Consider the following 27,875-nt stretch of genomic DNA (forward strand, 5'->3'; position numbering starts at 1 on the left):
TTGCAATACTTGTGGAGAGTTTGCTGGTTGGGTGCAGGTCTCTCAGTGCCGCACAGCTTAAGTGGAAAACACACTTCTTTTCCAAGCCTTGTGGGTGCCATGCAGCAGGGGGCGCTGCAGTAGTGTTCATCATGGTCAAAGTGAGCCACTAGTCCAGCAGGAAAAGGGACAGAAGCCGGAGGAGGTGTGGCAGACAACCCGCAGTCCTCTTTGGGCTTGTAACTTTAGTACCCAGAGCTCGTTCTACCCGGGCCATTCTTCTACACCATATTTCATCATGTTGGATGCCTTCCATCCAGTACTGCATCCGGGCGGAAAGGAAAGGGCATTAGCGTTCCGCTTTGCTAGGTTCAAGGATAGCGCGGTACCGGGTTGCACTAGCGGCGAGCCTCTTCTGTGTTCTCAGGGTCAGCCTGGCAGTCCTGAAATCACCAAGGCACCCTACCCTTAATCGCTCTGGTGTATATGTATGCGATTCTTTTCTCTTTTTTGAATTCTTTCTTTTTAAGCTCAATGAGGGGACATTTCTCTCCTAATACAATTCTCCCAATACAATTCCCCTGACCCTGGGGTCAGAGGTAGGCTAGGCTCAGAGCTGAAATCTGTCGCTCCCAAGATGCCTCTCAACTCTCCAATATGTTCTTTCTCCCAATTTCGGGTCACGCATCGGGTGCGTGTCTGAAAGATAGCGTGTATGTTTGTGGCAACCAAGGCTGCAGCACTGGCCAAACCTGTTCTTCCTCTCCGGGTCCCCAGAAGTCTGTCCAACTGACCACACTTTCGCCTGGCAGCGCTTGGCACACAGAACGCAGGGTTTGGGATCAAGTCGGTGCTAGGCGCCGCCAGGCAGCAGCTGAGCGAGCGACCACCTCCTCCTGTCTCCTTTCTCCTCGAGCTCCCCCTCCCAGGGCGCGCTTCAGCTACTCCTTTGGGCAGTCTTCCAGCGCTCGTCCTCGTCCCGGGGGCTTTCCAGACAGAAATCGAAGGTGAAAGAAACAAGAGGAGGGCGAGAGGTGGGTAGGAGGGGCCTCCAGCTCTGCCACGGGTGGGAGGAGTCTCCAGCCAGCCGGGGGTAGGTGGGAGGAGCTTTCGCGGAAGATCTGGGTGGGGAAAGGGGCTGGGCAAACCCTGGATGGAGGGTTGGCCACGCAGGCGCCGGGGGCCGCGTTGAGAACCCCACGCGGGAGCTTCTGGAGTCCCCAGCCACCGCTTCTCACTTCACTGGAGAAGAGGCTGGGGCTGGGAGGGAGCTAATAAAGAGTGAATGTGCTGCAGCCGCTGTGGCGGCCGGAGTCAGTCCCAGCGACACCGGAGCAGTGCGCCCGGGAGGCGGCGAAGGGAGGCGGATCGCCTTGTCCCTCCCACCCGCCCCTCTTTCTCTCTCTTCCTCCAGCTGGTCCCAGAGCCCGGCTCGGTCCGGTCCCTCTGCCCCCATCCCGCACTCTTCCACCTCCTCCGAGTCCCGCTCCTCACCTAGGGCGCCCCAAACTGCCATGGGTTAGGGTGGGGGCCGCAAGCCACGCGAAGGACCAGCCCTGTGCATCCACCGGGGGGCGCGGAGCCCTAACGCCGCTCGCCGTTCGCGGGCGCCGGGCATGGGGAGAGCGGTGTAAGCCCGCACCCGGGAGGAAGCAGGAGCTGCGGAGACAGGAGCGAGGAGGAGGCGAAGGAGAGGAGCCGTGGATTGGAAGGACCCGAGGGAGGGAGAGGCGGGAGGGTGGGGAAGCGAGGGAAAAGTGAAGCTGGGAGGAGAAGGCGGCGGAAGGTGGGGATTGATGCTTCTGTTTTTTGTTGCCGCTGCTGCCCTCTCGTTGGGAGCCGAGCCGGAGGGAAGGCGGTGGAGAGATGATTGCAGAGTTGGTGAGCAGCGCTCTGGGGCTCGCCTTGTATCTCAACACTCTGAGTGCGGATTTCTGCTATGATGACAGGTAAGGGGGCGAGAGGAAGGGACGGTGGCTGCGTGGCCCTGGAGCCTCCAGCTTTAAGGCTGAAGGGCTTCTTGGAGGAACTGGTTCCGCACCTCAAGGTTTAGGCGACCTGTAAACATTAACACCTAAAGCAAACACCCGGTACGCGAGCGCGCTGGGCGGGCTGAGGGAGTTTCCGCTCCTAGTTTGCAGCAGGTTCTCTCTCTCGCTTCTCGCCTGTTGGCAGACGCTTAAGTTTCTTAGCGGAAATCCCGGCAATTTGGGAAACTGTTTAATGAACGTGTTAAAAAAACAAAACAAAAGTCTTAGGTATTCCTTGGTGCAACAAAAGCCCATTAAGCATTTTTTTAACATATGGGCTGGAAGGAAGCAGCCCCCCCCCCCGCGCCCTAATAGATCTTCCTTTACCATTTCCTTTTATTGATAGGACACTTTTATTTTTCGAAGTTAAAACGCACGTTTGACAGTTGCCAAAATAGTGAAAAGAGAGATCGTACTCTGCTTCAACTTTTCTCTTTTGACGTGTGCAGTAGTTTGGGCGAAGATAATGCTGCTGATTGTATCTCCCGCTCCCCAGCCTACTTCACCAATCGATTGGGCAGCACTTTATAAAAGCCTTGGCTTCCATTTCTGTTTGGGCGTTTTGCATTAGGCTTTAGTGATTCTCTTCTGCTAATTGGGGAAGAAGACGCCCCTAGAGACTGAAGTTGTCTTCTGCATTTAGGTGGCTAATGAGACCCAAACTGTGTTGTCAAAGAAACTGCATTGATTCCTGGAAAATGTCACAGTTGTGCTGGTGTCTCTACCTATTTTTTAAACTTTGTTAGTGTTTAGAAGCTGATGAAAAGCTCCAATAGCCATTAGGGAAAATTCCAATTTGTGCCTTTCCGGTGACTTAATCTGATTACAATTAAAACAGATGCATAATTAAAATATATTAGGGAGAACAGCACGCCTGGCTAAACTTATTAACCGTCCTGGGGTGTTTCATGCTCCATTGAAATTAAACCATCCAAAAAGTGAGCACAGATTTACTTTGACAGCTTTTCAGCAGCCTCTCTGGGCTATGGAAAGTGAATGGATCCCCAGGGTTAGGGTGAGGCAAAGAGAGAACTTAAGCAAAGTGGTTGATACTGAGGAGAGGTGAAGGCAGACTCTTCTCCTGGTGCTAATTAGACATATTCTGTGTTCTTTGGTGCATCCAATCTGCAGCTAAAAGCATGTTCATGAATGTGTGTTTTAAATCAGTAAGTCTTGGTTCACACAATGTCTGTTGTAAAGTTTGCTGATAATAGGTATGAGAATATCTGTCAAGTCCTTCATAATGCATTTTATGAAGTGTCTGTCAAAGGCCAATTGATAAGAAAGTACTAGTAAACATAAACTTTCCCTCAACTTTTAAACAATGTGCTGATTTTAGAAGTTACACTATAAGCTCTGACAAATGGTCATGTTTAAGAGTGAGGTGAACTGAGGTGGCTGTCTTTTGTCTAGTTTTGTATGATGGTGCACCTGCTATTGGGCATTTGTGGAAAAAAGTCTTTGTTTCGAAAGATGGGCGACTTTTCCTTAAAACAAGCTAAGGGATGGGTCTGGCCAGTTGCTGGCTTAGTTGGAAAAAGTTTGAATAGTGAGCATTTAGACCAGTATTCTAGAGTTTATATAATATAAATGATATATTTTTATCTACAATACTGTCATCATTGTAGAATACTGTGATAAACCAAGCATTCCTGTTGTATGCTCTTCTTGATTGCTGTCCAGTTCTTCAAAGAGTATATGTCAGGGGACACTGTTCTTTAAAATTTAAGGCAAAAACTAGACTAAATGTGCAGATACATTTTGTCTGTAATTTTAATCATGAGTCAAAAATGTTAGAACTTTGTAACTTTGGAAGAATGGTGTGTGATGATAAATTAGTTGTGCTTTGATGGTTGGCATTTGTTATAAGTTCTTCGCATGTTGTATATAGGTCAAACTGAGTGTTAAAATTCCTGACTTCTTTTTTTCTAGCTACACAGATGAATTTAGTGTGATGATTTGCCCATATCATCTAATGGATAGCATGCTCAATATGATATATAGACATTATATACTGATATAATATTGAAGGCTTGAAATATGCATTATACTTTGCTATCATTTGAAAAGGATATTTTATGCAGAATTCTTAGCAGAACTACATGTGTAACCACATATTGTTAAAAACATGAAATCTTAAGATTAGCAAGCTTTATTTTTATGTATTCTAGGAATTTTGGGATACATATTAATGGAGTACTGAACTTATTTGTTGCATGCACAGCATGTTAAAGTGATTAATTGCCAAGGTTCACTGTAAATTGTGATTTTCCAAATACATTTTCTAAGTAATATAACTCTCTTGTATGTGAAAAAGGATAAGAGCTGGGGAGCCAAGTGGAAACTGACTTCAGGATGATGATAATGTGTTTATTTCCACTGCTCCATTTTAGACTTCAAGGATTCATGTTTAAAATGTTGCCTAAATTGCCCTCTGTGGATTCTGCCGCCCCTCAGAAACTTTTGTGAAATACAGTTGTGTTGCTTGAAGTGAAGAGAGAAGTACTTCCCGAAGAGAGAGATGGCTCTTAAGTCTGACTTCCTTAACTAAATCAAGAGTCTGCATTTTAGCCTGAAGAATCTGGCATATATTTTAAGAGGATTTCATGTTGCTAGAGCTTAAGCATTATTGCTGTGGTACTTCTCAAAGTTATCATTTAATTTAAATATAGTGATCAGGTTTACTTTATAAACTGTATATATAATTACTTTCCAATGTTTGATGTAGCGTGGTTGAAATTAAGTGGTAACATGAAACTTTCTTAAAGCAAAATCAATTTCCCTATGGTAAAATTTAATATTTTACAAGAGTTTCTGTGCTGAACTTAAGAATATGTCTGTGATGTGTTGAAACAAACAGTAGAAGAGTAGCATTCACAGGATCTGATGAGAAAGCATATATGGTTTCAACTGTTTTCTCCCTCCCCTTACTTTCAGTGTGGTAAAATGACTATATTGAATCTTAAATTGTGGTTAGAGTAAAATTGGAATTATAAGTATTCAGTCTGCGCCAAATTTAAGTCATGTTGCATGTGACTCCTTGAAGGAAGCACTCTCTTATTTTCTAGAGAAGCTTGGTGTTTAGTCAGTGGAAAAAACATACTGACCCCAAATTCTCTGTTCTTTCATATATTTGTTGACAATGATATGGCAGGATTTTCTCTTCTTCCTCTTTAAAAATACTGTTATGAGTTGCTCATGGAAATAACATGAGAGGAGTCAGAGTACTTCATAGCAAACAAAGGTAATCGGTAAGCATGTTGAAGTCTGATTTCATTTTCCACATGTTATCTCCTTGATGAAATGCCCTTTGATGTCATACAGACAAGTAAATAGAAATGTAGCTTCTGCATGTTTTTAATTCTCTCATGAGTAAAATAATTTATGAGTTTAAAAACCAAAAGAATCTGAAATTTTGAAAGTGGAAAATATATTTGTCACTTGCCTGAATATTTTTTTCCTTACTGTTCATTTTGCATTTGTGAAACCCAGCCAAGATCATTACTGTTACTTATAGACCTCTTAGTTATTATTTTGTACAATAACTATGTGAACTTTGGAAAAATAATTTCACAGTAGAAATTTCTTTTCTGGAATTAATAGTACTCAAAATGCTTAATAGCATATCCCTGGTTTAGTTTTCATTTGGATATAAATTTAAGTTTTGTTTTTTATAGAAACATTAGATAAGATTTTATTCATAATGATTTTGATTGACTATATAAAATGAAGGAATGGAAGATTTAAAGCATATTAACAGATTTTTTACAGCTTTTTTTGTTTTGATACCGGATGTTGAACCCAACAGTGCTCAATCACTGAGCCATATCCCAAGCCCTTTTTATTTTTTATTTTGAGACGGGGTCTCACTATTTTCTTAGGACCTTGCTAAGTTATTAGACACTGGGATTATAGGGGTATGCCACCGTTCCCAGCTAAAATTTTTTCCCCTAAAAATATTCAACTATTTCTTCTACTTGGTCTTTTAGTGTTATTGTTAATTTGGGTTTTGCCTAGGTAATAAGAATGCTTTGTCAAATGATCAACCATTCACTCTGTTATTCTCTTTAAAAAGTTCTCTTTAGTAGATTTGCCTCAGGCCAATCTAGTATTATTATCTAAAAAATTCAGTATGTTTAAGCACTAAAGGCATGCCTGGCACTTAGTAAACACGTATTTAGAAAGAATTACTGAAAAATAAGAGAGAAGTTTGCTTTGTATCAAAGGTTGTATCATCAGATAATTATCAGATGAAGCCAGAATATATGAAAGTATTGTTTTACCCTTTAATTTCCTTCCCAGTTTATAATACACTGAAAAAACCAATGCAGTTGGAAGAATTTATAGTTTATGAACTATTTTATATGCTATTTTTTCCCTAACTAAGTTTTGGTTGTTTGAACATATCTATTTGCAGATGGTTCATCTTGCACTTTTGAACAAGTGTAATAGTTGGTAAATTATACGTAAAATGAGGTGAAGTCTGTATGGATTGCTTTGCTTTACCTGCATTGAGCCCGTCACATGGTGTTTATCTTAGCAAATGTCCCCAATACAAGCCCTGATTGGACAATTGCTTGCCAGTCATCTGTCTCTTAGTTGTTTTTGTACACGCACATGCATATGTGTAAACACACACACACATATATAAACAATCATTAATTTACATTGTTGGTGCTATGGGCTATTGTCTTGTCATCTGCACTTAGTTCTTCAGTGTTAATGTGCCCCTGTGGTAACACTGAATTCTCTGCTGCTATAATTCTGAACTAGCTACAACCTTTTGGATTACAGCATGAGTTAGGAGCACAGTTTGTCTTCCTAATCTCTTTGTTGATGTTTAACACACTAAAAGCACTTGTTTAAAATGCCCATGATGGTGTGACTGTTTATCATAAGGCTAAGGGTGCATTACCTCTAAACCAGGCAGGCATCTTCACAGTATTAGGAAAGGACAAAGCTTGCCCTAAGGCACACTGAAAAATCTCTGGCTGACAAACATATATTATTATAACTTTATTATCCTCACGCAAAGTGCTTTTAACATGCTGACATTCATCTTTTAAACTTTCTGGTTCTCTCTTGGGAGCTGGGTGTTATATCAACTTTGCATACTTATTTTAGTGGCTTTACAAAAGTGACAAATGTGTCAGTCTTGAAGGAAAGGACCAGTGGGCTTTTTAAAGATATAAATACCTCTATGAATAGCTCTCCTTACTTAGGATATTAGTTTTTAAAGAAAAAAGTGGAGTGATATATCATTAGAACTGCTTACCTTCAGTTTTTCATAGGATGAAAGAGGTATAATAATTTGGTTATGTACAGGTATAATTATGTGCAATACTAGATGATTTCTCTGAAGACTTGATTTGTATGTGCTTTTGAGGAATAAACTTCTACATTCAGTAGGTCACTAATTATGAATACTACTCCATGGGCTGCTTTTATATGTGGTGAATGATACAGCAGTTTCTCACCCTTGGTATCAAGCATACTACCAAATGTTGTCCTGTCTTACCACGCTAGCAGGTAAAATGTTTGAATCTGGGACTTTTACGATAGATCTATAAAAATGCTGAGAGGTTGCCCTCTGATAGACTTTCACTTAAGTTTATATTTTTCTTTTGTTAAATTTTTTAAAAAATATTTCTGGTCTTTATTTTTATGTGATGCTGAGACTCAAACCCAGAGCCTCAAACATTCTAGGCAAGTACTCTACCACTGAGCCACAACTCCAACCCTCTTTTGTTAACTTTTAATTTCATATTCACATCCGTATTCATGGATATTCATATTTTAAACTTTTTGTTGGGACTCTGTTACCTTCTTTCTCAGAACATTGTGTTGTGGCTGTGACATATGGTGAAGGGCTAGCCTGGACTTATTTTTGTTCTGGTTCTGTTGATGCTTTATTCATAAGTGTGAGAGCTTTGCAATATCTCTCCCAAATGTAGCCTTCCTAGTTGTCCAGGTCGCCTGTTTTCTTTGGACATCTGCAGTGACTGAACTCTCCTGTTAATCAGATTTGCCTTAACTTGACATAGGGATTAAAGACTTTTGCCTCAGAGATTTTTGGCTATATTTTCTAGGCCATGAATTCCAACAAGTTATGGCTCTATAAAATTTCTTTTGATCACTCTTCCTTGTTTTTCTCCTTTCTGAGAGCTTAGCTTTTCAATCATATTTGTCAGTTTCCCTGGCATTCAAAGTTTCTAGAATAAAAGGTGTTATTCATTTCAGTCTTGGAGAAACTTTTCAGGATTATTTCTTTGGTTTATAACTATGACCTTTTTGCTTTACAGATAAATGGGAAACAAATAAATTTATTATACAGCAGAATTTTGAGGAAGCAAGAGATTGAACTGGTTATTTTCAAAATTGGATATTCAAGTTATTGTCATGTTTTTGGAGGAGTTTATTTTATTTAAGGACATTTCATAAATACAGTTAATTTATCTATAAAAGTGTATGTTATATCTATATCTATATATCTGGAGATTGAGCCCAGGGGTGCTTTACTACCAGGCTACATCCCCAGTCTTTTTTATTTTTATTTGAGACAGGGTCTCCTTAAATTGCTGACAGACTCCTCTGAGTTGCTGAGGCTGGTCTTGAACTTGTGATCCTCCTGTCTCAGCCTCCCTAGTTGCTGGAATTATAGGCATGTGTGCTTGGCATACTCCTTTGAAGGTTATACACATGCCACATTTGCTTAACACTAAACTACTGTATCCATGTTAGAAGTACTTTAGTGTTTGGCAGAGGAAATGCTGTTTACTTACGATAAGTTGACATAGACTTTTGTTTTTTTGATTTCTTCACTGGTGCATTTTGTGATATCAGAATGAGTCAGGATATGAAGCGTGGCATTGAGTGTAGTTATAGTCAAGGTAACTGGATAAATTACATGATTTGTCAAATGAAACACACATTAGTGCCCTTGAAATTGCAGCTCTGTGCTAGTTGTTGTGGTCAGATAAAATGCTTCTGTCAGATCTCTTTGTTTTTTATTATTAACCTTCATTTCTGTGCAATTTATTATAATAAATTTATAATTATTGCTCAAAGCATCTAGTCAGAAAATGAGATGACTATAGGCATACAGTCATGGTTTATTTAATTAGGAAATGCATATAAAAAGATTGTCATGGGTGGGGGAATGTGATGGAGATTTGAACTGAAAAAGTCACACGTTTTGATAATGAAAAGTGCTTTTTTTCATAATTGTAATTCCAGATATTATTGATTTCTTTAATAGTAGGTAAGTTTCGATAAGTTTGACTGTACTAGCCTACAAATTCTCACTTGGCATCCTTTTGGAGTATTTTAACTTCAAAGGATATGTTATGTGCTGAGGAGTGGCCCCTGGGGCGCAGTATGGCTCTTGACATTTTGAACGGTGTTTAATGATGGACGAAAGTATTTCAAATAGCCACGTTTCAGCATTGGTTAAAAAATCCAGTGGGAAGAATGGTGGTCCATATAACCCTGCATACTTGAGATTCTTTGGGTATTAATTTTGAATGCATTTCACAAGTTTATTTCTTACAAAACATATTTAGGATAAATAAGATGAGTAAAATTTTTACAGTTGTGTCTTATGAAATTTTATTTTATTTTTCAATTGCTTTGAAGTATTCTGTGAAGAAGTGGAAAGGAGTCAAACCATGGTATCCGTTTTTTTTTTTTCATGGTATCAGTTTGGTTATCTGTTTATGTTAATAAGGATGTTGTTAGAGAGCATATTGTTATGGAGCTTCTGTTGTAAACCCAAGATTCTAAAACCAGTGTTTTAAGAGAGGCAGATAAGTGAAAACACTTTGACAAAAGTAAACATCTTGTTTTTGTTAATTTCCAATTTGTTCCACAGTGAAAACATGTCTACCCTGCTGTCTTTGTCTGTTAGTGGTGTTTCTTGGATTAAATATGAGAGTCAATAGTTAAGCCCTTTAGTAAGGCACCTCCTGAGGGAACAGGGACTTACTGAATGTCTCTGCATGTTGAAGTGACAGCCCTGTATATTGTGTCCTCTGCAGGGGGTGCTGTAGGTGGTAGCCATAGAGATCACATTCACAGGCCTGGCTGCCTTCCTCATTTTGGGGAAGATGTTTGTCATTACAGAGCCATCTGGGAGAGGAGATTCTCAAGGTGGTATTGGCAACTGTAGTGAACCTGTACTGGTTCCTTTGGGACATTTCTCATTTCTCATTGTTTCCTACACTGCCTTTTGGCTACCCCTATCTTCCTATTTTCAGGCTTTTAAACATAACTGTTTACTCTGCTGCTGTTGCTGCTGCTAGGTTTGCTTTTGTACTGGGGCTTGAACCCAGGGCCACAACACTGAGCTACATCTCTAGTTTTAAAAACATTTTTTTTTTTTTTTTAAATAGGGTCTTGCTAAGTTGCTCAGGCTGGCCTTGAACTTGTGATCCTTCTGCCTCAGCCTCCTGAGTGGCTGGTTTATAGGGGTGCACCCCTGTGCCCCTTGACCTGCTGCTTTTAATATCTTGAGGTAGAATATTTGTGTCCAAGTTTGTTTTTTCAAGTATGTTCCCTTTAAAACAGGTTGCTTTTCTCCTCCCACAAATAATTAACTACAGGACTAGTCTCCCAAATCAATTGAAAAGAGATCATTTTGACAAAGCAAGCTTCTAATGACAAATATTCCAACTAAAAATATATAGAAGAAAAGTTTTCAGGTGATGAAGAAGTTTAATCAGGCAAAAAAGACATTTTTATTTGCAGAAATCGGCCCTTTAGAGGGAAACAATTATTTATAGCTGATTTGAAAAACTGGTATACCTGAATTCATCTGGTAAACTGCATTTAAAATAGGAAGATTAGTCTTGTTATACTATTGAAGGAAAAAAAAAAAAACTTGTACTGAATTATGTCACTGAATGTATATTAATGAAGCATGGTTTTCTAGTTTAACTCACTCTTCTAGGGAAACATACTGCTTTACTCAAAGAAAGTGAATTTGGGATTTGAATAAAAAGTCTATAAAGATGTCAATGTGCTGAAATTACCAACTATAGTTAAAATATCTTATTAAATGTGATTGCTTTAGGATTGTGTCCTTCCACCCTGTTTGAGTCTTTCTTTTTTTTCCTTTTCAAAACAGTGTTTCTTGATTTTGTTCTATATCAAAGAGAAGGTTCACTGTTTTAAAGCCTCTCACATGTCACCAACATGAATAATGTCACTATTTCTATGAATGAATTTTTGATGGCTACTTTTAAATGCTCTAGTGGTTGATGTTGAAGTTGCCTGTGGTTGTAGACAAGGGGGTTTAGACTGGTCCTCTCTTGTAGTTTGCTTCCCTGTGTTCATAAGGGTGATTTCGTTTAAGGGAAAAAATAATGAAGTCAGCTGAAACCTCCAGTTTAGGGTTAGTGTTAGAGGTTGTTCCAATGCCCCCCTTAAAAAGCCTTTGAGGTGAACACTTGCTGACTCTCTTTGTATATATGTGCATGTGATTCTAGATCAGCTCTTCCTAAACTTCAGTCTGCCTGAGAATCAAAAGCAGACTGTGTCCTGAGATAGGTCTGAATTTCTGCATTTCTGTCATTTCCAGATACTAAAGATGCGATAGGCTTATGAACTGCACTTTGTGTAATAGGCTTTATTTTATTTTAATATATTACAAATCATCTCAGTGATTTATAAGACCTTTGGAAAGGCTGCCTAAATTCCTGGGTCAAAAAAGGTTGAGGGTAGGTGTTTCTCTTCTGCCTATAAATTTAGCCAAGTTATTCAATCTCTGCTTCAGTTTCTTCTTTTACTGGCTCCATAAAGACATCTTCTGTAAGTTGATCATATGTATTTGAATTTTTAAATGTTTTTTCCTTTGGAACTGTGGATTGAACCCAGGTGCATGTAAACAGAGTCATATCCCCAGCTCTTTTTTTTTAAGAGAGAGAGAGAGAGAGAGAGAGAGAGAGAGAGAGAGAGAGAGAGAGAATTTTTTAATATTTATTTTTCAGTTTTCGGTGGGCACAGCATCTTTATTTTTATTTTATGTGGTGCTGAGGATCCAGCCCAGCGCCCCGGGCACGCCAGGCAAGCGCCATTACCGCTTGAGCCACATCCCCAGCCCCACCCCAGCTCTTTTTATTTGAGACAGGGTCTCACTAAGTTGCTTAGGTCCTTGCTAAATGCCTAAGGCTGGCCTTGAACTTGTGATGCTCCTGCCTCAGTCTTCTGAGTAGCTGGGATTACAGGTGTGTGTCACCAAGCCTGGCTCGTTTTTAAATTTTAAAAGGTGAAAAGCACGTTAAAATTCTAGGAAGTAATCTGTATTGAAATATGTGTCACCATCATATACAAGAATATCATCTTTGTAACATATTGTATTTTGATTTTGACAAACTGATGTAATTGCCTTGGTGTAATCCTGAGGTCTAGTTCCCTTGGGGCAAGAAAAAAACCTTTATTGGCAACAAGCTTGGAGATGAGAACTTTCCAAAACAAAACAATACAACACAACTGTCTTGGTTGGGGGATGGGGGTCACAGGCCAAGGCTTATGTAGAAATTTGGGGGAGATATATTTTTAGTCTGCGACAGGTGCTTGGAGGCCAGGGTGGTCATAAATTTCATGGTATTCTCCTTTTCTGACCCATATTCAAATATTTCTGAAGTTTACCAAATGTTCTAGGTTCTGTAACTCTGAAGAAAAGTTATTAATTAGAACATTTCTTGTTTCAGGAATAGCTAATGTTGCTGTTAATATAAAACACCGGAGAACAAAAGATAACTTCCCAGAGAACAGTTTCAGTTAGGTAGCTTCAAGCAGAGGAATTGTCTTATCTATAGCAGAGATATTTGGAGACTAATAATATATTGCTCAGCTACAGTTACCTGCAAAATTAATGATTTTAAAAGCTATCTAAAAGCAAGTAAAGTTAGGTTTTTGTTGTTGTTTTGTTTTGAGTTTTTTTTCCCTAGTTTCAATGGACTTATGAAATGAAGAGGTCCTGATGCCTAAACTGGGTCTCTCGAGTTGGTGTCTTTATTGGTATTTGCTTCTGTTGAACAATCTATTTTAAGAAAATTTGGCTTGCATTTCATGAAAACTTTACAGACTTCAGGTAGGCAGCAAACTATGCAGTTTAGAGTGTGAAAAATAGAAATTTAGAAATGATATGGCAACAGGCATTTGGATAATGATATTAGGTGCAGGTTTCTACTTAGATTAGAAATGCTTGGGCCTGGGTTGCAGATGTAGCTCAGTAGTAGAGTACCTGCCTAGCATACACAAGGTCCCAGGATTGATCCTCAGCAGTAGGGGGTGGAAGTCAGAGAAAAGGAAGAAAAGCAGGCTTGGACCTATGATTTTTTTTTTTTTTTTTTTAACCTGATGCACTTAAACTGTAGCCTTCAGGCACCTTGGGGGATTTTTGAATAGGTGAATGCCTCACAAAGCTGAAGTTTTAATGTCCTACTTACAGAAATCTTTTTAAAGATCCCATGCAAAACTGAGTTACATTTTCTTTGTTCTTTTAAAAATTTTGTATGTGCTATGTATTATTGTAGTATTGAGGTAGTATTGTGAACAAACACTACACCAAGTAAAAAGGTTAGGATTTTAGTCTTGGAATTATCACTTGACTAGCTAAGTGCTTGAGGTCCTGGCTCTCTTGAACTCTATATTTCAATTGCTCAGGAAGAGAAAATAATAATAACTGCTGACCATAGAGTGAGGATCAAATGCAATGGTATGATGAACATTCTCTGTGGTTTTAAAAAGCTTCATAGTTACATGTTTAGATGGAATTGTTGGACTGGAAGGCTGAATGACTCAATTAATCACTGGACATGGAGTGTCTCACTTTTTACCCTGGGAACAGAGCTATGCTTTACTTCCTTGTCGTAGCTGAATTTTTCAGTCTATAGTTGAGCTCCTGTTGTCCAAGATTTTATTGCATATAATATCCTCCTTCTCCACCCACCCAACACCTCTGCATCTTATCTTTATCCACTTGTGTGGCCAGCGGTCAGCAGTTCTTGTTCTCTTCTCTTTCTTTTCTGTTGCTTTTCGTCTCTGTGCATGAAGGCTTATTTAGACATTCTAGCCAGTCTTTCCTTTTGAGGGTAAAATGACTAATTTGAGTGCATTAGGTGTGAAGAATCTTTGGTTCTTCTTGGTAGAATTGGTTGTTACTGGGTACTATTGTCTCCTTTATAGACAATCCTTTTTGTTTTGGGGGTAGATTCATATTTGGTACAGTTCTGGTGGCCCTGTGTTAGGAAAGCTGTAGGATTGATAAACCGGAGTTTTTCCTGCCTTGAGGTATTGGTGTTCATCAGTAGTATGTTGAGAATTTGGAGTGAATGTGCTTAGCATGTGTGCTGAAAGGCAGTGTTGAACATGGAGGCCTGATGGTACGCATTGGTGATTATGAAATAGGACTTTTTCTCCGAACTTTTCAAGCAATAGTATGGCAGAGTAAAGAGTTTAAGAACTTTGGAATCAGAAAATTTAGAATTCTAATTCCAGAACTGTTTCTTATTTCATGGTGATTTTGATTGTGTTGATAAAAGTCTTTTAGCCTATTTCCTGTTCTATACAATGAGGATGGTTGTACATAATATATGGAGTTATTGGGAGTATCCAATGAGGTAAGTTATGTAAAGAATGTGGTAGTATATCCAGTTTTGAGGGTATTAATTAATTATTTCTCTTAATCAAGAAATTATCTTTGGATAGGCATGGTGGCACACATCTGTAATCTCAGCTGCTTGGGAGACTGAGGCAGGAGTATCACAAGTTTGAGATCAGCCTGTGCAACTTAGGAAGAACATTTCTCAAAATCAGAAAATAGAAAAGATTGGGGAGGTAGCTAGCTCAGTGATGAGCGATTGCTTAGAATGTAAGATCAGGATTCAATCCGTGGTACCGTTAAAATAAAATAGAAAGAAAAAAAGAAAGAAAATTATCATTAGCTGTGTTGGTGACAGACTAAGAGAACACTACATAAGCACTGGGGTTGTGGCTCAGCAGTAGAATGCTTGCCTAGCACATGCGAGGCCCTGGGTTTGATCCTCAACATCACATAAAAATAAATAAATAAAATAAAGGCATTGTGTCCAATTACAACTAAAAAAAAATTAAATACTTACAAAACAAAACACTGTATAATGTATAATAACATCTGAAAAATTTATAAAGCATATTAGAATTTTTCTTAAAAGAAAATGTACAAAATTTAAACATTTCTAACAATAAACTTGGTATTTCAGAAAGCATAACTAAAAAGGTCCAATGAGCAATAATAATTAAATAATAATTTTGGAATTTAATTTTCATCCTGAATTCTAAACTGAGAGAAACTTATCATTTTACAGACACTTGTACCCATGCGTGCATGCATACACGTGTAAATTTTGTTAAGAAATTGCAGGGAATAGTTAATAAAAAGTATATGGAATATATTGAAGAGTGAAAGCTTGGTGGTTTTCTTGTTATAATGGGTAAATATGAACTTGTTGATTGTATGTATACTGTAAATAATCATATTAAATATAGTCAATGTGGGATTCAAAAAAAATAAAATAAAATTAGAAACCATAAAAAAAAAGTATATGGAAAACATAACAAGCTGTCTTCCATAGTCTTTAACGGAATTGTCTTATTCTTTTTAAATGGATGTGTGATATATAAAAACATGTAAAATTATGATTTCTTAGTGTTTTAAAGAATATTCTACTCTATGATATAAAACAGACAATGAAATATCCTAATGAAAATATGTAGTATTTTTGATTCTGTTGGAAAATATGATGTTAAGGGTTATCTCAAATCTTAGGAATATGTTTGTATACCCTAAGGTTTATAATGTAATGAGAAGAAATGAATATGAAAACTCTATTTGAAATTTTCCTTTCTTTTTTTTTTTTTTGGTATCAGAGATTGAACCCAGGGGCACTTAACCACTAAGCCACATCCTCAGCCCTTTTTTATATTTTATATGAGACAGGATCTTGCTGAATTGCTTAGGGCCTCTCCAAGTTTCTGAGACTGGCTTTGAACTTGCAGTCCTCCTGCCTCAGCCTTCCCAGCAGCAGGGATTACATGCATGTGCCAGGGCGCCTGGCCTGAAATATTTTTTGGGAATCTTTTTCACCCTCTCATTGCTTGCATTCCTACCAGGACATACAATTTGTGTTAATTTATTTACAAATAGTTCTGCTTTTAAGAATTTTGGACTATCTTTTAGTTAAAGCAGATTCTTCACATATTTGCTTTACTATTTTGCTAAGTATTACCTATTCAAAGAGAATACATGTTGCCTTGAAACATACTTGTCCCCCAGAAAACTTTCCCTCCTAAAATACAGGTAAGGTTAGCAGGTTAAAGGTGAGCCATTGTCATATTGGAATCAGGCTAAATCTTTAAAAAATAATCAGGGTGTGTCTCTGATTCCTGGAGTCCCTTCCAACTTAGTACAGGTCACAGTTGCATAATGATGGGGTTGGATTTATTTGCCAAAGAAATACACTTGAAATTGGCTATTTGGGGAACTTTATTATGCTTTGAGTTAAAATGTTGGCTACATTACACACATACCATGGGAAGTGAGACGAGTAACACTACACACTATCTCAACTGAAGGTGTTTACCTCAGCTACAATCCTCATTCATTTTTATTGCTTAGGTGTTACCTTATTCTCAGTTGGATTGTTTATTCTGTTCCTGTTGATAACTAAATTCTAACAGCAAGTGGCAAACTCCTAAAAGTGAGAGCACTTTTGGTTCTTTTTGGAGAGCAGCCTAGTTTTCTCTAATGTACATCTGTTCTATGGAACATTTTTAGAATATTCAGGTGAAGCTTTGCCTAGTATTTTAATACACTGGATTCTGATAATTTTTTTAAAAAAATGCAGTCATATTGTTTTTAAGTTATTAAAGCCAAGCAACAAATAGATTTTGCTGAGATTTTATGATGCTCAGCTTTCTGGAATTAATTTTAATTGGTTTGAGAAACCCATAATTCTTGACCTTATTAAACATGCTTCCCCTGTAAATTTTTAGAACAAAAGAAAAGACTAGCAATTGTGTTTGGATTGGAAGGTATGATTATTTAGATGAGGGAGGTTAAAAATGACATCTCTATAAATGAACTTTGATGAAATTGACCTGAGGACTTTGCCCCTTTTGTGTTTGTGATACACTGCTTTCCTTTGGGGGAAATTTGGATGGACTTCGTCTTTATGGGTGGTCACTAGGCACTGTAATGGAAGGTGGATAGTTGTGATTGGGATCTTTTGAAGTTGAAAACCATGGCAAATAAGTTCCTTGAGGTGAAATTAAGACATGTTGTTAGAAATGGAAGTTCTCTAAATCCAACGGTTTGTGGAAATAGCTATTTTTTAAAGAATTCTGAGATATATTTTGATTATATACTGAATCGGTGTGTATTGTAAAATTGTTATTTTCCCCATTTTTGCATATGAAAACTGATAGCTTGTTTCTTTTTCTTTTGATACTAGGGATTGAACTCAGGGTTGCTTTCCCACTAAACTCCATCCCAAGCCCTTTTTATTTTTTACGCTCACACAGAGTCTTGCTAAGTTACTGAGGGTCTTGCTAAATGGCTGAAGTTGCCCATGCATGAATTTGCAATCCTTCTACCTCAAACTCCAGAGTCCCTGGGATTACAGATGTGCACCACCAGTCCTGTAATTATTTGTGTTTAAGAAAAAAAGCTATCATCCAAGCAAAACCCTATTTGCTCATCTTTGTTTATTTGGAATTTGAGTTCTGAGAATTAATTGGTTAATTAAGTGTGTGTATGTGTTTGTGTATGAGGTTCATTTTCAATTTAAATCTCAAGAGAGTAAATTTAATGTTAAATCAGACAATTTATTCATTAACTCCATACCTTGTAGATTTAAGGTAGACCTTGGGTGATATTAAAAGTCTTTGGCACTCTTCACCAACAAATTCATATTCTCTTTCAATAGTGCTATTGAGAAAGAAAATTATGAAAGCAACAACAATGATATGGAGATCATTATCTTTATATTTGTGTCAACTAAAAAGAAATAATGACATTTGCTAATTAATGCCATTGTAGATTTTTTTTTGTGTATTCCCAGGGCTCGTCTCATGGGCCAGAAATGGCTGTTGTTACTAGAAATGATGGAAGGAAAGGTAAAGTAAGGGTGCGTTTACCATTTTAAGTAGCCTGATGTTGCAGATTATAGTGTAAAAATATGGTAATCCTAGTCAAAGTTTGGGGGAGAGATTTGATTTTGGTTTATTTTAAATTCAGGAAATCAGCTCAAATAGGCATTGGACTTTCATTTAGAAGCATGTCATTCTTATCTTGAAATTTTCTGTCTCCCAAAAAAGCAGCAGTGTTGGGTGTTTTCAGCTCAAATCACCCCTTTGTTCTGATGGCAAGCATTTCTTTGGGTGCTTAGCTGCATCATAAACCATGTCAGCTGTGGGGCAGCAGCCCTGAGCAAGATGAAGTTTGTAATCTTAAAGAGCACAGGGTCTGGTTGGGGGCTGGAGGAGGTAGAGACTGGAGTAAACAGGCATAGTTACCATAAGATTCAGATATGGTTAAGATTCTGAGTGAGTACATAAGGAGGCCCTTGACCCAGCCTGGGAGGGAAGAAGGCACTTGTGAGAGATTATTCTTGAACTGACTCTAGAAGGATAAATAAGAATTAGTTTAATGTGGATGAAGGAGGAGGAGGAGTGTTTGGGAAACAATGAAAGGCTTGGTGTCTCAGAGTAGGGCACAAAGCTAAAGGAGGGCATGGGAAGAAGGGGAAAAGGGAAGAGATGAATTGGCAGGTTGGCAGAATCCATATCACCAAGGGGAGCCTGTGTTTCATGATAACATTTGGAGACCTGTTTGCAGTAGGGTGAAATTCAAAGCAGAGCTGGGTATGGTGACACATGTCTATAATCCCAGTGACTCTGGAGGCTGAGGCAGGAGGATTACAAGTTCAAGGCCAGGTACAGCAACTTAGGTCCTGTCTCGAAGTTTAAAATAAAAAATAAAAAGGTTTGGGTATGTGGCTCAGAGGTTAAGTGCCTCTGGGTTCAATCAGTGATATGAAATAAATAAATAAAAAGGGCTAAGAACTAAAATGAAATTTTAATACATTAGAAGTGGAAAGTTAACTTCACTGGTAATTAACTAAATGCTGTGGGTCAAGGAGACAGAAGAGTTAAAAGACTATATCAGATTTCTGTCTAGGGCAAGTAGTGAAAAGAAAACACACAGGTGATCCCATTTTGGTGAAGGGAGACGGAAAGACATGCTTCCTTTCCTTAATGAAAAAGGAGCGATGAGATGTGCCATCATCTGTGCTCACAGCTGGATGTGGTGTGGAGGCTTTGGAGTTTGTATTTCTACTTGGAATTGTTTTTGAAACTTTGTCATCCACACCTTTATTTTTGCTAACCTATTATTTTGATAAGAAGGAATCTAGTCCATTCATGTTGCTGTGATAAAATACCTTGTACCAGGTATTTTAAGCAACAGCCATTTTTTTTTTTTTCCCCTCATAGTTCTGTAGGCTGGGAAGTCCCCGATCAAGGCACTAGCTGATTCAGAATCAGTGAAGGCCTTCATCCTGAACCATAGATGGCTATCTTTTCCTGTACTCTTGTGTAGCAGAAGAGGCAGGGCAGTCTCTGGGGCCTCTCATAAAGGTATTCATGAGGTCTCATTCATCATGGCAGCCCTTGTGATCTCAGCACCTCTTATAGGGCCTCACTCCGACGATCACTTTGGACATTAGGATGTAAAATGTGAATTTGGGGGGAACACAAACATTCAGTCTTTAAAATATATTTTTCTTTTTTTTAAATTAGTGCATTATAATTATTAATCAACAGTGGAATTCATTATTCATTGTTACATTGCTATATATTTGTATGTGCACACAGTATGACAATATAATTTGGTCATACTGTGTGCACATAAAATATAATATAGTTTTGTTTTCCAACAAGCTTTCATTCAATAACAGTGATATAAGCCCAATCCAGGGAAGTTGGAACCTTTTGCTTGTCTGAACAGACCTCTAACGCACACATGTGGATTTCACTTCTTTCATCTCTTGGTCAGGGCGCCATGGTCATTGGGGCCAGTGACAACCTAGAGTTTCATCTCTAAGTCTCTCAGAAATGTTCTGGAAAGGATTTTAATTATCCTGATTTAGGTCATCATCCATGAAACAGTTACTACCAGGGGGATGGGAGTGGGGTACTTTGCCTGAGTTTGGGCCATGGGTCTGTACCTTTGTCTATGATAAGAGTGGAAAATTGGGACAGGACCTTCTTGGAAGGTTCTTAGAAGGGAAAGAAGAGTATAGATGCCTATGAAACCTATGTGGTTCATTTCCATTCTGTTCTCATTACTCTTAACAATTTTAGTAGTACTTTTGGTGCCCACTGGGACACAAATGTGATCTTAGAAATCAGATAGCCTTATTCTGCTGTGAGATACTTACCCATGAGGTAGAATATTCATAAGATACATGTGTGTGTCTGTGTTTTGGATTGCTATCTAGATTGGAGGTGGGTACCTTTTGAGCCAAATCCTCTCTGTTTAAAAAACATCCACACCCATTCATTCGTTTATGGATTGTGTCCGCTTTCTCTCTGCAGTGGCAGTGTTTAGTAGTTGCGACAGCGACCCTGAGGCTTGCAAAAGCTTAAAATATTTACTGTGTGGCCTTTAACTGGAAAAGTTTGCCAAGCTCTGATCTAACTGGAGACACATAGTTTTAAAACTCTTCTGGCAAACTTACTGATCCCTGACAGCACATCTGGACACTCTTTGGGGTTCCCTGACCGCAGCTGAGAAATATAGGTCTGTGATATAATTGTTCAGAGCCAAAGCTCAAGGTCAGACTTATAGATGTAAAATTTTACTGACTTCCCTTTCTCTCACTCTGTGATGATATTTGTAGAACTTGGCAGACGTGCTGCCTGAGAGACCAGCATAACATTAGTGACTGGATAGCCTGGACCCCACACTACCTTGATCCTTACAGGTTTTGTCCCAGCGAATCCTTTGATCCTGAGCCTGCTGGTGAGCAGTGGTTTTTGTGTAACAGTAAGGCTTTGTGTACTGGTCCCTGCAGTCCCTGTCAGTGGTCCTGGCAGTCATGTTTGGCCTGCAGGAAGTGCCTGCTGTTGCCTCTAGAGTGACTGCCTCCAGGATGCTTGTGTGGCTGTTTGTTAACCTGGCCTCCTCCTGCCTCTGTAGCTGCAAGCCTGTGTTTCTAAGCAGTTGTTTCCCAGCTGTCTGCAGCTTTGTTACATTGTTTCAGGCTGTGTTTCAATGTGCTCTCCAAGTGTTTTGCTTGACCTCCCCGTGGGTATCTGCCTTGCTTTAGTTCTGTGCTAAGCAGCTGTTTGGTATTCTTCTGGTATCCATTTTCTCATGTGGTCTGCCCACTGGTCCTGATTTTCTGTGATTGAGGTTTTGACACCTGCAAAGTGACTCTGCGTCATTGCTTGGTTGTTGACAGCTTCATCTCCACTTTTTTTTTTTTTTTTGCTGTTCTTTGGGCACCCTTGGGGGGAAAAAATGTCAGTAATGCATTGCTGTCATAGGAGGTTTTTCCCTATTCACAATGGAAAAGACCATATGCTTTTCCTTTGATCCAGATTGGCATCTTCCTTTGATCCAGATTGCCATCTTTGGTCCTCTTTGAGAGTGCCCATGTATAAAAAGGTTGCAGTTTGGATGTAGTTGTCCTCAGGTAGAAATAGCAGTGTCAGGATGAGGGTTGCCTATTGCAGAATTATATCTGATTTTTGTGTTTCAGGAATGCTGTTGACTTATGTCACTAGAAATGGAAGTTTTGCAAAATAGTAGCATCTGGCCTTTCAAAATCTGTGGCTTAAATGTTGGTTTGCAGATTTACAATAATACACAGATTAATCCGTACTAAGTGGAACATGCTGCCTTAGATATGATGTGCAATAGAAAAAATGGCTAACTTTGTGTATATCTGAAATGAAATTAGAAGACCCGAGAAGTAAATGAAATACATTTTAGCCAATGCTACCTGTCTGCTTAAAAATAGTACCCAAAAATCTTTAATTTGATTTTTAATAAGAACCTATTAAAGTTGTAATTCATAAGGCATTTAGTAAACCATTTCTGTAAAAGCACAGGTTTAAGTGGAGAGGTTTTAACATGGAGTAGCAAATTTAATTTAAAAAAGATTAAGCTAGAGGAGACGTATTAAATCCAACATGTATTATAATACATGGTTAAAGGGTTTCATAATATTCTGAGTTTTGGGAAAGTTCAATCCTAACATTAAATTTCATGAATAAATATATAATATTCATGTATTTGTTTTGTGGCATCAGGGACTGAACCCAGAGGTGCTTTACCACTGATTCATATCCCCATCCCTTTGATCTTTATTTTTTATTTTGAGTCAGGGACTCGATAAGTTGCTGGGGGGATGAACTTGATTGGGAAGTTTGTGCCTTTATGTGTAATTCTGTACTTGCCACAAGCTGACGAAGAGACAATCAATTGTTAAATAGCACAGAGGCACAAATTTGTTGGTCGTAATTCTGTAAGTTTTTTTTTCCCTCCACCACTTTGCAAGTGGTGAATCGCTCATGTTACTAGGAACCAAAATTATGGTGATATGTGAACATGTCCAGAAAGCACTTATATTATGTAAGGCTTGGAGGTACTTTGATAGCAGTAAAATACTTTATGGGAGTAATAAGAAAATGTGAACTGTTAAAATCATATTCATAAAATCAGTATTTATGTTGAAGTCACATTTGAGGTTTATAGGTTGTGCTTGGTGCTCTTTGTGCTGTGTGATCAGTAGAGACACAGTTCCCCTCTGGCAGGTGTTTGTGTCTGAACCCAGATATGATATTGGCTGTGCTCTTTAATCACAGTGACCATTTTGAACTGTCATCAAGGAAAACATGACTTCTGGCATGGATGTTCTGTTTTCTCCTTTTAAGGTTCAAAATACATTACAGTCTCTCTCTTCCTTCTCCTCTTTAGATCTGGCTGTCATAATTTATCTCTTTTGCTTAGTCCAGGGTGATTGCTACAAATAGGCATAGGTGTGGGTTACTGCTTCTTTGAGAATAGTGCTTTCCCTTCTATGTAGCCCAGTACTTCATCTCTAGTCATCTCCGGTTTACTTTTCATATACCTAAATCAAGATATGAATGAATTATAGCTCTTATGAGCATGCTAAATGAAGAATGCATTAAAAGAACAATATTTTTAAAGTTCTATATTTTAATTCTATAGGGAATAAGACATTGAGAAAACAGGCTTTTTTTTTTCTTTTAAGAAAAGATAAATCATGTATGGTGTATCATTGACTAATAAATGGATGTCCTTGGGTTTATTTGCCGTTCTTTCACTTTCTGGCACTATTCTGGGAGCTGTTTATGACTCATCTGAACTTGGTTTGCACATCTGTGAAGAAGATAGTCATTTCTGATCTTTTGTGGATGGTATGCATGAAATCCAATTCAGCTTTATATATTTTGATTTCCCATCTAATCTGTCAGGCACTGTTAGAGGAATGTCATGCAAATGATAAATCTTATGGTCTCTGATCTTGGTGATCTCATAAATCTGCTGGATGAACATCATGTATTTTGTTTTGCTACATGAATGAACATGTAAGAGATAAAACGCCGCAGAGGGCTGAAAGAAGGAACAATTGCCTTCAGAGGGATTAGAAAAGGACTCCTGGAGGAAATGTCAGGTTGTTGGAGTGGTAAAAAGCTCTAAGCTGTGATTTCAGAGTTGTACGTGTGTCTACAGCATGGACAATGGAAGAAGAAAAGAAAGCTGCCTAGATGATGAGCCTTGGCCTAGAAGACAATGAGGGCAGGAAGAGGCTATGTGACTTGACTTTGCGGCTTACTCTTGAACTTGCTTCCAACACAATAGTGTAAAGGTGGAAATAAGGACCAAGTGGATGGTATTTTGCCTCCTAGCCTGATTTCTTTCAGGATCATGAACTCTTTTGAGAATAAATATGCTCTGATTTTCAGTTTTGTGGGGAGAGTATATTACACAGGCATTGGAGAAATTTTAGAGATTAGTAAAGCTTTATGGAAATATAGTTGTATTATGAAAAATTATATAAAAATATTTAGGCACAAAATTCATTATTGTATCTTTATAGAAATTTGTGCAAAATATCATATTCAGTTCTTTACATATTTTATTTTAGTTCATACCCCTCAACCCAATAAGGCAATTAATGCTGTTATTCTTTTGTGAGTAAGAAAACAAGTTCTATGAGACTAAGTAACTTAAAGTCATTGGGCCATTAAATGATGCATCAGATTTGAACCATATCTCTGGAGGTCAGGCTGCTTTTCTTTCTCCATTAAAGCCCTGGGATGGAGTAGTGTTTAGATCTGAGTGAATGCTGTCTTTTCCTTCCACAACTAATTGTGTAAGCTTGTACATTTACTCAAACTAGACTTATTTCAAGAAAGTGTTTACTTTCTTGAAATAAGTCTAGTCTTCCATTACCAACTTGATTTTATAGGACACACAAATGAATCTGAGTGAATTTTTGATTTCAAAGCACCTGTTTTGTCATGGGTCCTTTTGACCATTTGTTGAAATCAATGGGCTTCTTTCCTAGAGTAATATTTTAAATGCATTTAAAAATAGAATTATCAGAATACTATGTGTTAAGATATCCATCCTTACTAAGCCATTTAACAACAAAACCAGGTATAGGCCCATTAGCTGCTGTAACATCAAGGTTGCCATGAGCATAAATGATTTTGAGAAATTTGTAGCAACTGTAATGATAGAAAAGAATCTGTTTCTTACTGGTGACAGAACAGCACCATGATTTGTTTCTTTCATTCATAATTGAAGGCAATGCCAAGTTTTGTTAGAGACTAGTGAAAATAAAACATACCTTTTTTATTTTCTCATCGAAGTTCATGAACTCCTTGACTTCTCCCTGTGTATCTCCAGGATGAGAACTTCTAGTAGGACAGGAAGATGTTTATTAAGATCCTATGAAGAAGCAGCACAGAAAATTAAGGTATAAATGTAAATTTTTTGGGCTGTAACCTTGATCCATTATATAAGCTATCGTCCGTAATTTAGGTTTGAGAAGGGTGTGGGAACCTCAGAGACCACCCTCAACTTTCTTTAATACCCCAAAGCTTACAATTATCTGATATAAGATTAACTAAAAGCAGTTTGTTTTAGGTTTTGGTGAATATACTAGTTCAAGGGTCTTAGCCTGGGTTTCCCAAGGCAAAAAATTTGATTTCTAGCTTGAGTTTTGACTATTGGGGAATGGCATTATGGAAAAGAAGAAGAAGAAGAAACAAAGTTCAAGCAACAGTTTCAAAGCTGTGCTTTGGGTTGAATGGGAGAATGGATGTACTTAATGGGGTCTATGGAGAAAATTCTGGAAACCACTGATTAGAATAATTTCTAATGCTTTTAACTCTTGATATTTTTTCACCTAAATATCTTAGCTATTATAACATGTTGAAATAAGTCTAGTTTTCCATGGATCCTGATGAAAGAATAGGAAAAAAAATGAAAACGGATGGAAAATGTGAAAAGTAACTCAGGGTTGATTGACAGTAAATGCAGAGAATGCTTTAGGAAGGAAATGAAATGTCGTCTCCGGAAGATGGAAGTGTTTAAATTTTTCCTCCACTTTAGAGCTAGAATCACTGTGAGTGGTAGTGTTTCAGAATCAGAGGAGTAAAAAGGGAAACTGCATGATTATCATTTGTGATCATAACAGGAAGTGATCACATTTTACCAAAGGCTCTCGCCAAAAGAAAGTCTCCCCTGGAAGGGGAGCCCTGTCTCTCCTTCTTTATCCTCAGGGAGTACCTCTATTTTTTTCCCCTTCTTCTCTTCACTTTCTCCTTTCCTGCCCTCCTTGTTCTGCTGACTCCTTCCTGTCCCTGTTTCCTCTCTGTGCTCTCCTCCCTTCCCCACCCTCTACCTACAGCTAGCTGATGCTGAAGTTGGGCTCCAGAAGAGGTACCTCTCTGATTTGATGGCATTATGAGAGGTGCTTTTTGTACATTGTCTAATTGAGCTCTAGAAAGAGGAGGCCTATAAATCATGGTAGGTGGTCTGGGGAGTCTTGATTAGAGAGAGAGAGAGAGAGAGAGAGAGAGAGAGAGAGAGAACGAACCTGAGGTAAGACTTGAGAGGCACATGGCAGTCTTAGAGAGATGCTAGAGTTGACTGGCTTGTTGGGAGGGACTAACACAGAGTTGTAGAATGATGATGGCTGAGGATGAGCTCTGGAGATTGGCCAGCAGTGGAAACACCACAGGTAGGCAGATATCAGTTTGTGTGGCCCCTTGGTGGTAAGCTGAGGAGCCAATTGAAGGCTATGGGGAGGCTTTGAAAGAGAAGAGATAAGAGACTTACATTTGAAGAGAGAGTCCTCTGACAGAAGTAGGATGGACAGATTGGGGAGGAGGATCCCATTTGAGGGAAGGAGGGAGAACAAGTAAGACACCAAGTCAGGAAAAAAATGTGAGGGCTGTATCTAAAGCTCAGGAGAGAAGAGAAGGAGGCAAATTCAAGGAAGTAAAGAGATTGTAGATTTTGGTGACTGGACATAAGAATTAGTAAGAATTTAGGAATTTGGTATAGTTTCAGATAACTTGGGTGTGATAGTATTTCCTGTGTGAAAAACACAAGGAAGTTTTGAAGTGATAGTAAAGCTACAAATTCATTATATCCAAAAACTAGCACAGAAACCATCATAGAATTGCAAGCAAGGAGTATTAGTGTCTGAACTACTTGGCTGTTAGTTTATTGTGTACTTGATATATGATAGCTGGCATTCTGAGTACTTCACATGGATTACCTCATTTATTCCTACAGTACCTCCGTGAGGAGTAGGTGAAATTGTTGGGAGGAGCTAAGCTGGGTAAAGTGACTTCACTGAAATCACGTGTTTAGGAAGTGGTGGAATTGTGTATGATTGCATCTGTATGAAATGTCCAGAAATAAAGCAAATCCATAAAGTTGTTATGTCCAGGCTGCCCTCCACTGGAAGGACAATACTTGGGAGAAAAAAGTTGGTAGGAAGGAATCAGATTTATTCAATGGACAGCACTCCTGAGCAGTCAGCTGGGTTGTTTCCTCAAAGCTCCATTTTAGGGTGTTCAAGGGTGCAAAGGAATTTTATAGGGAGGGAATAGAGGAGCAAGGTGGGAAGGCTGTTGTGTTAAACAGGGTCTTCCTTATCCAGGGTATATGTCTTCATTTTTCTTCTGAATATTGCAATGGATCTTGACTTGCTGGGGCCAGCTTTTGGAGATCAGACCTATTTCCCTGATGAAAATCAAACTTTTCTGAAAATCAGACTGCACATGAATTTAAATGCTTTGTTTTAATACTAGAGACTAAGGAAAGGAAGTTCTAGGTTCTATAAATCAAAGATTTAGCATTTAACATCTTAACCATTTAGGTGAGGCTTCTATTTAGAATACAGGGTAAAAGAAAGGGACATAAAAGGATTGAGGTACAACAGCCTTGGAGAAGGGCACAGGAAGTAGCTGCCAAGGACCACTTCAACGGAGTGGCCGTATTATAGAGGCAGAAAATAGCTTAGTGGTTGAGAGTGATAATGGGATTAATGTGAGTGAACATCAGGGGTCTTATTAGGGTGATGAAAATACTTTAAAATTGATTTATGGTGATCCTTGCACTTCTGGGTAAGTTTACTGAAAACCACTGAATTGTATTCTTGAAATGGGTACGTTTTAGGATATGTAAAAATAAGCCTCAATAAAGTTTTGAAAGTGTTTGGAGTTGGAATCATTATAATTTATTTTCACTGGAGTGTAATAGAAAAA

General features: G+C 38.5%; 1 protein-coding gene across 2 annotated transcripts in view; it reads left to right on the plus strand.

Annotated features, from left to right (window-relative positions):
* The first annotated feature begins 1,741 nt into the window (after window positions 1-1,741).
* Window positions 1,742-27,875, plus strand: part of Tmtc2 (transmembrane O-mannosyltransferase targeting cadherins 2) — a 375,266-nt gene continuing 349,132 nt past the window's right edge. For both annotated transcript variants that reach the window (XM_076854913.1, XM_076854914.1), the window contains exon 1: window positions 1,742-1,928. In XM_076854913.1, the coding sequence (XP_076711028.1) occupies window positions 1,846-1,928 (83 nt within the window). In that variant the 5' untranslated portion in view covers window positions 1,742-1,845. The remainder of the gene's footprint in view (window positions 1,929-27,875) is intronic.

Source organism: Callospermophilus lateralis, chromosome 4 (genome assembly GCF_048772815.1).
Source record: "Callospermophilus lateralis isolate mCalLat2 chromosome 4, mCalLat2.hap1, whole genome shotgun sequence".
Taxonomy (NCBI): Eukaryota; Metazoa; Chordata; class Mammalia; order Rodentia; family Sciuridae; genus Callospermophilus; species Callospermophilus lateralis.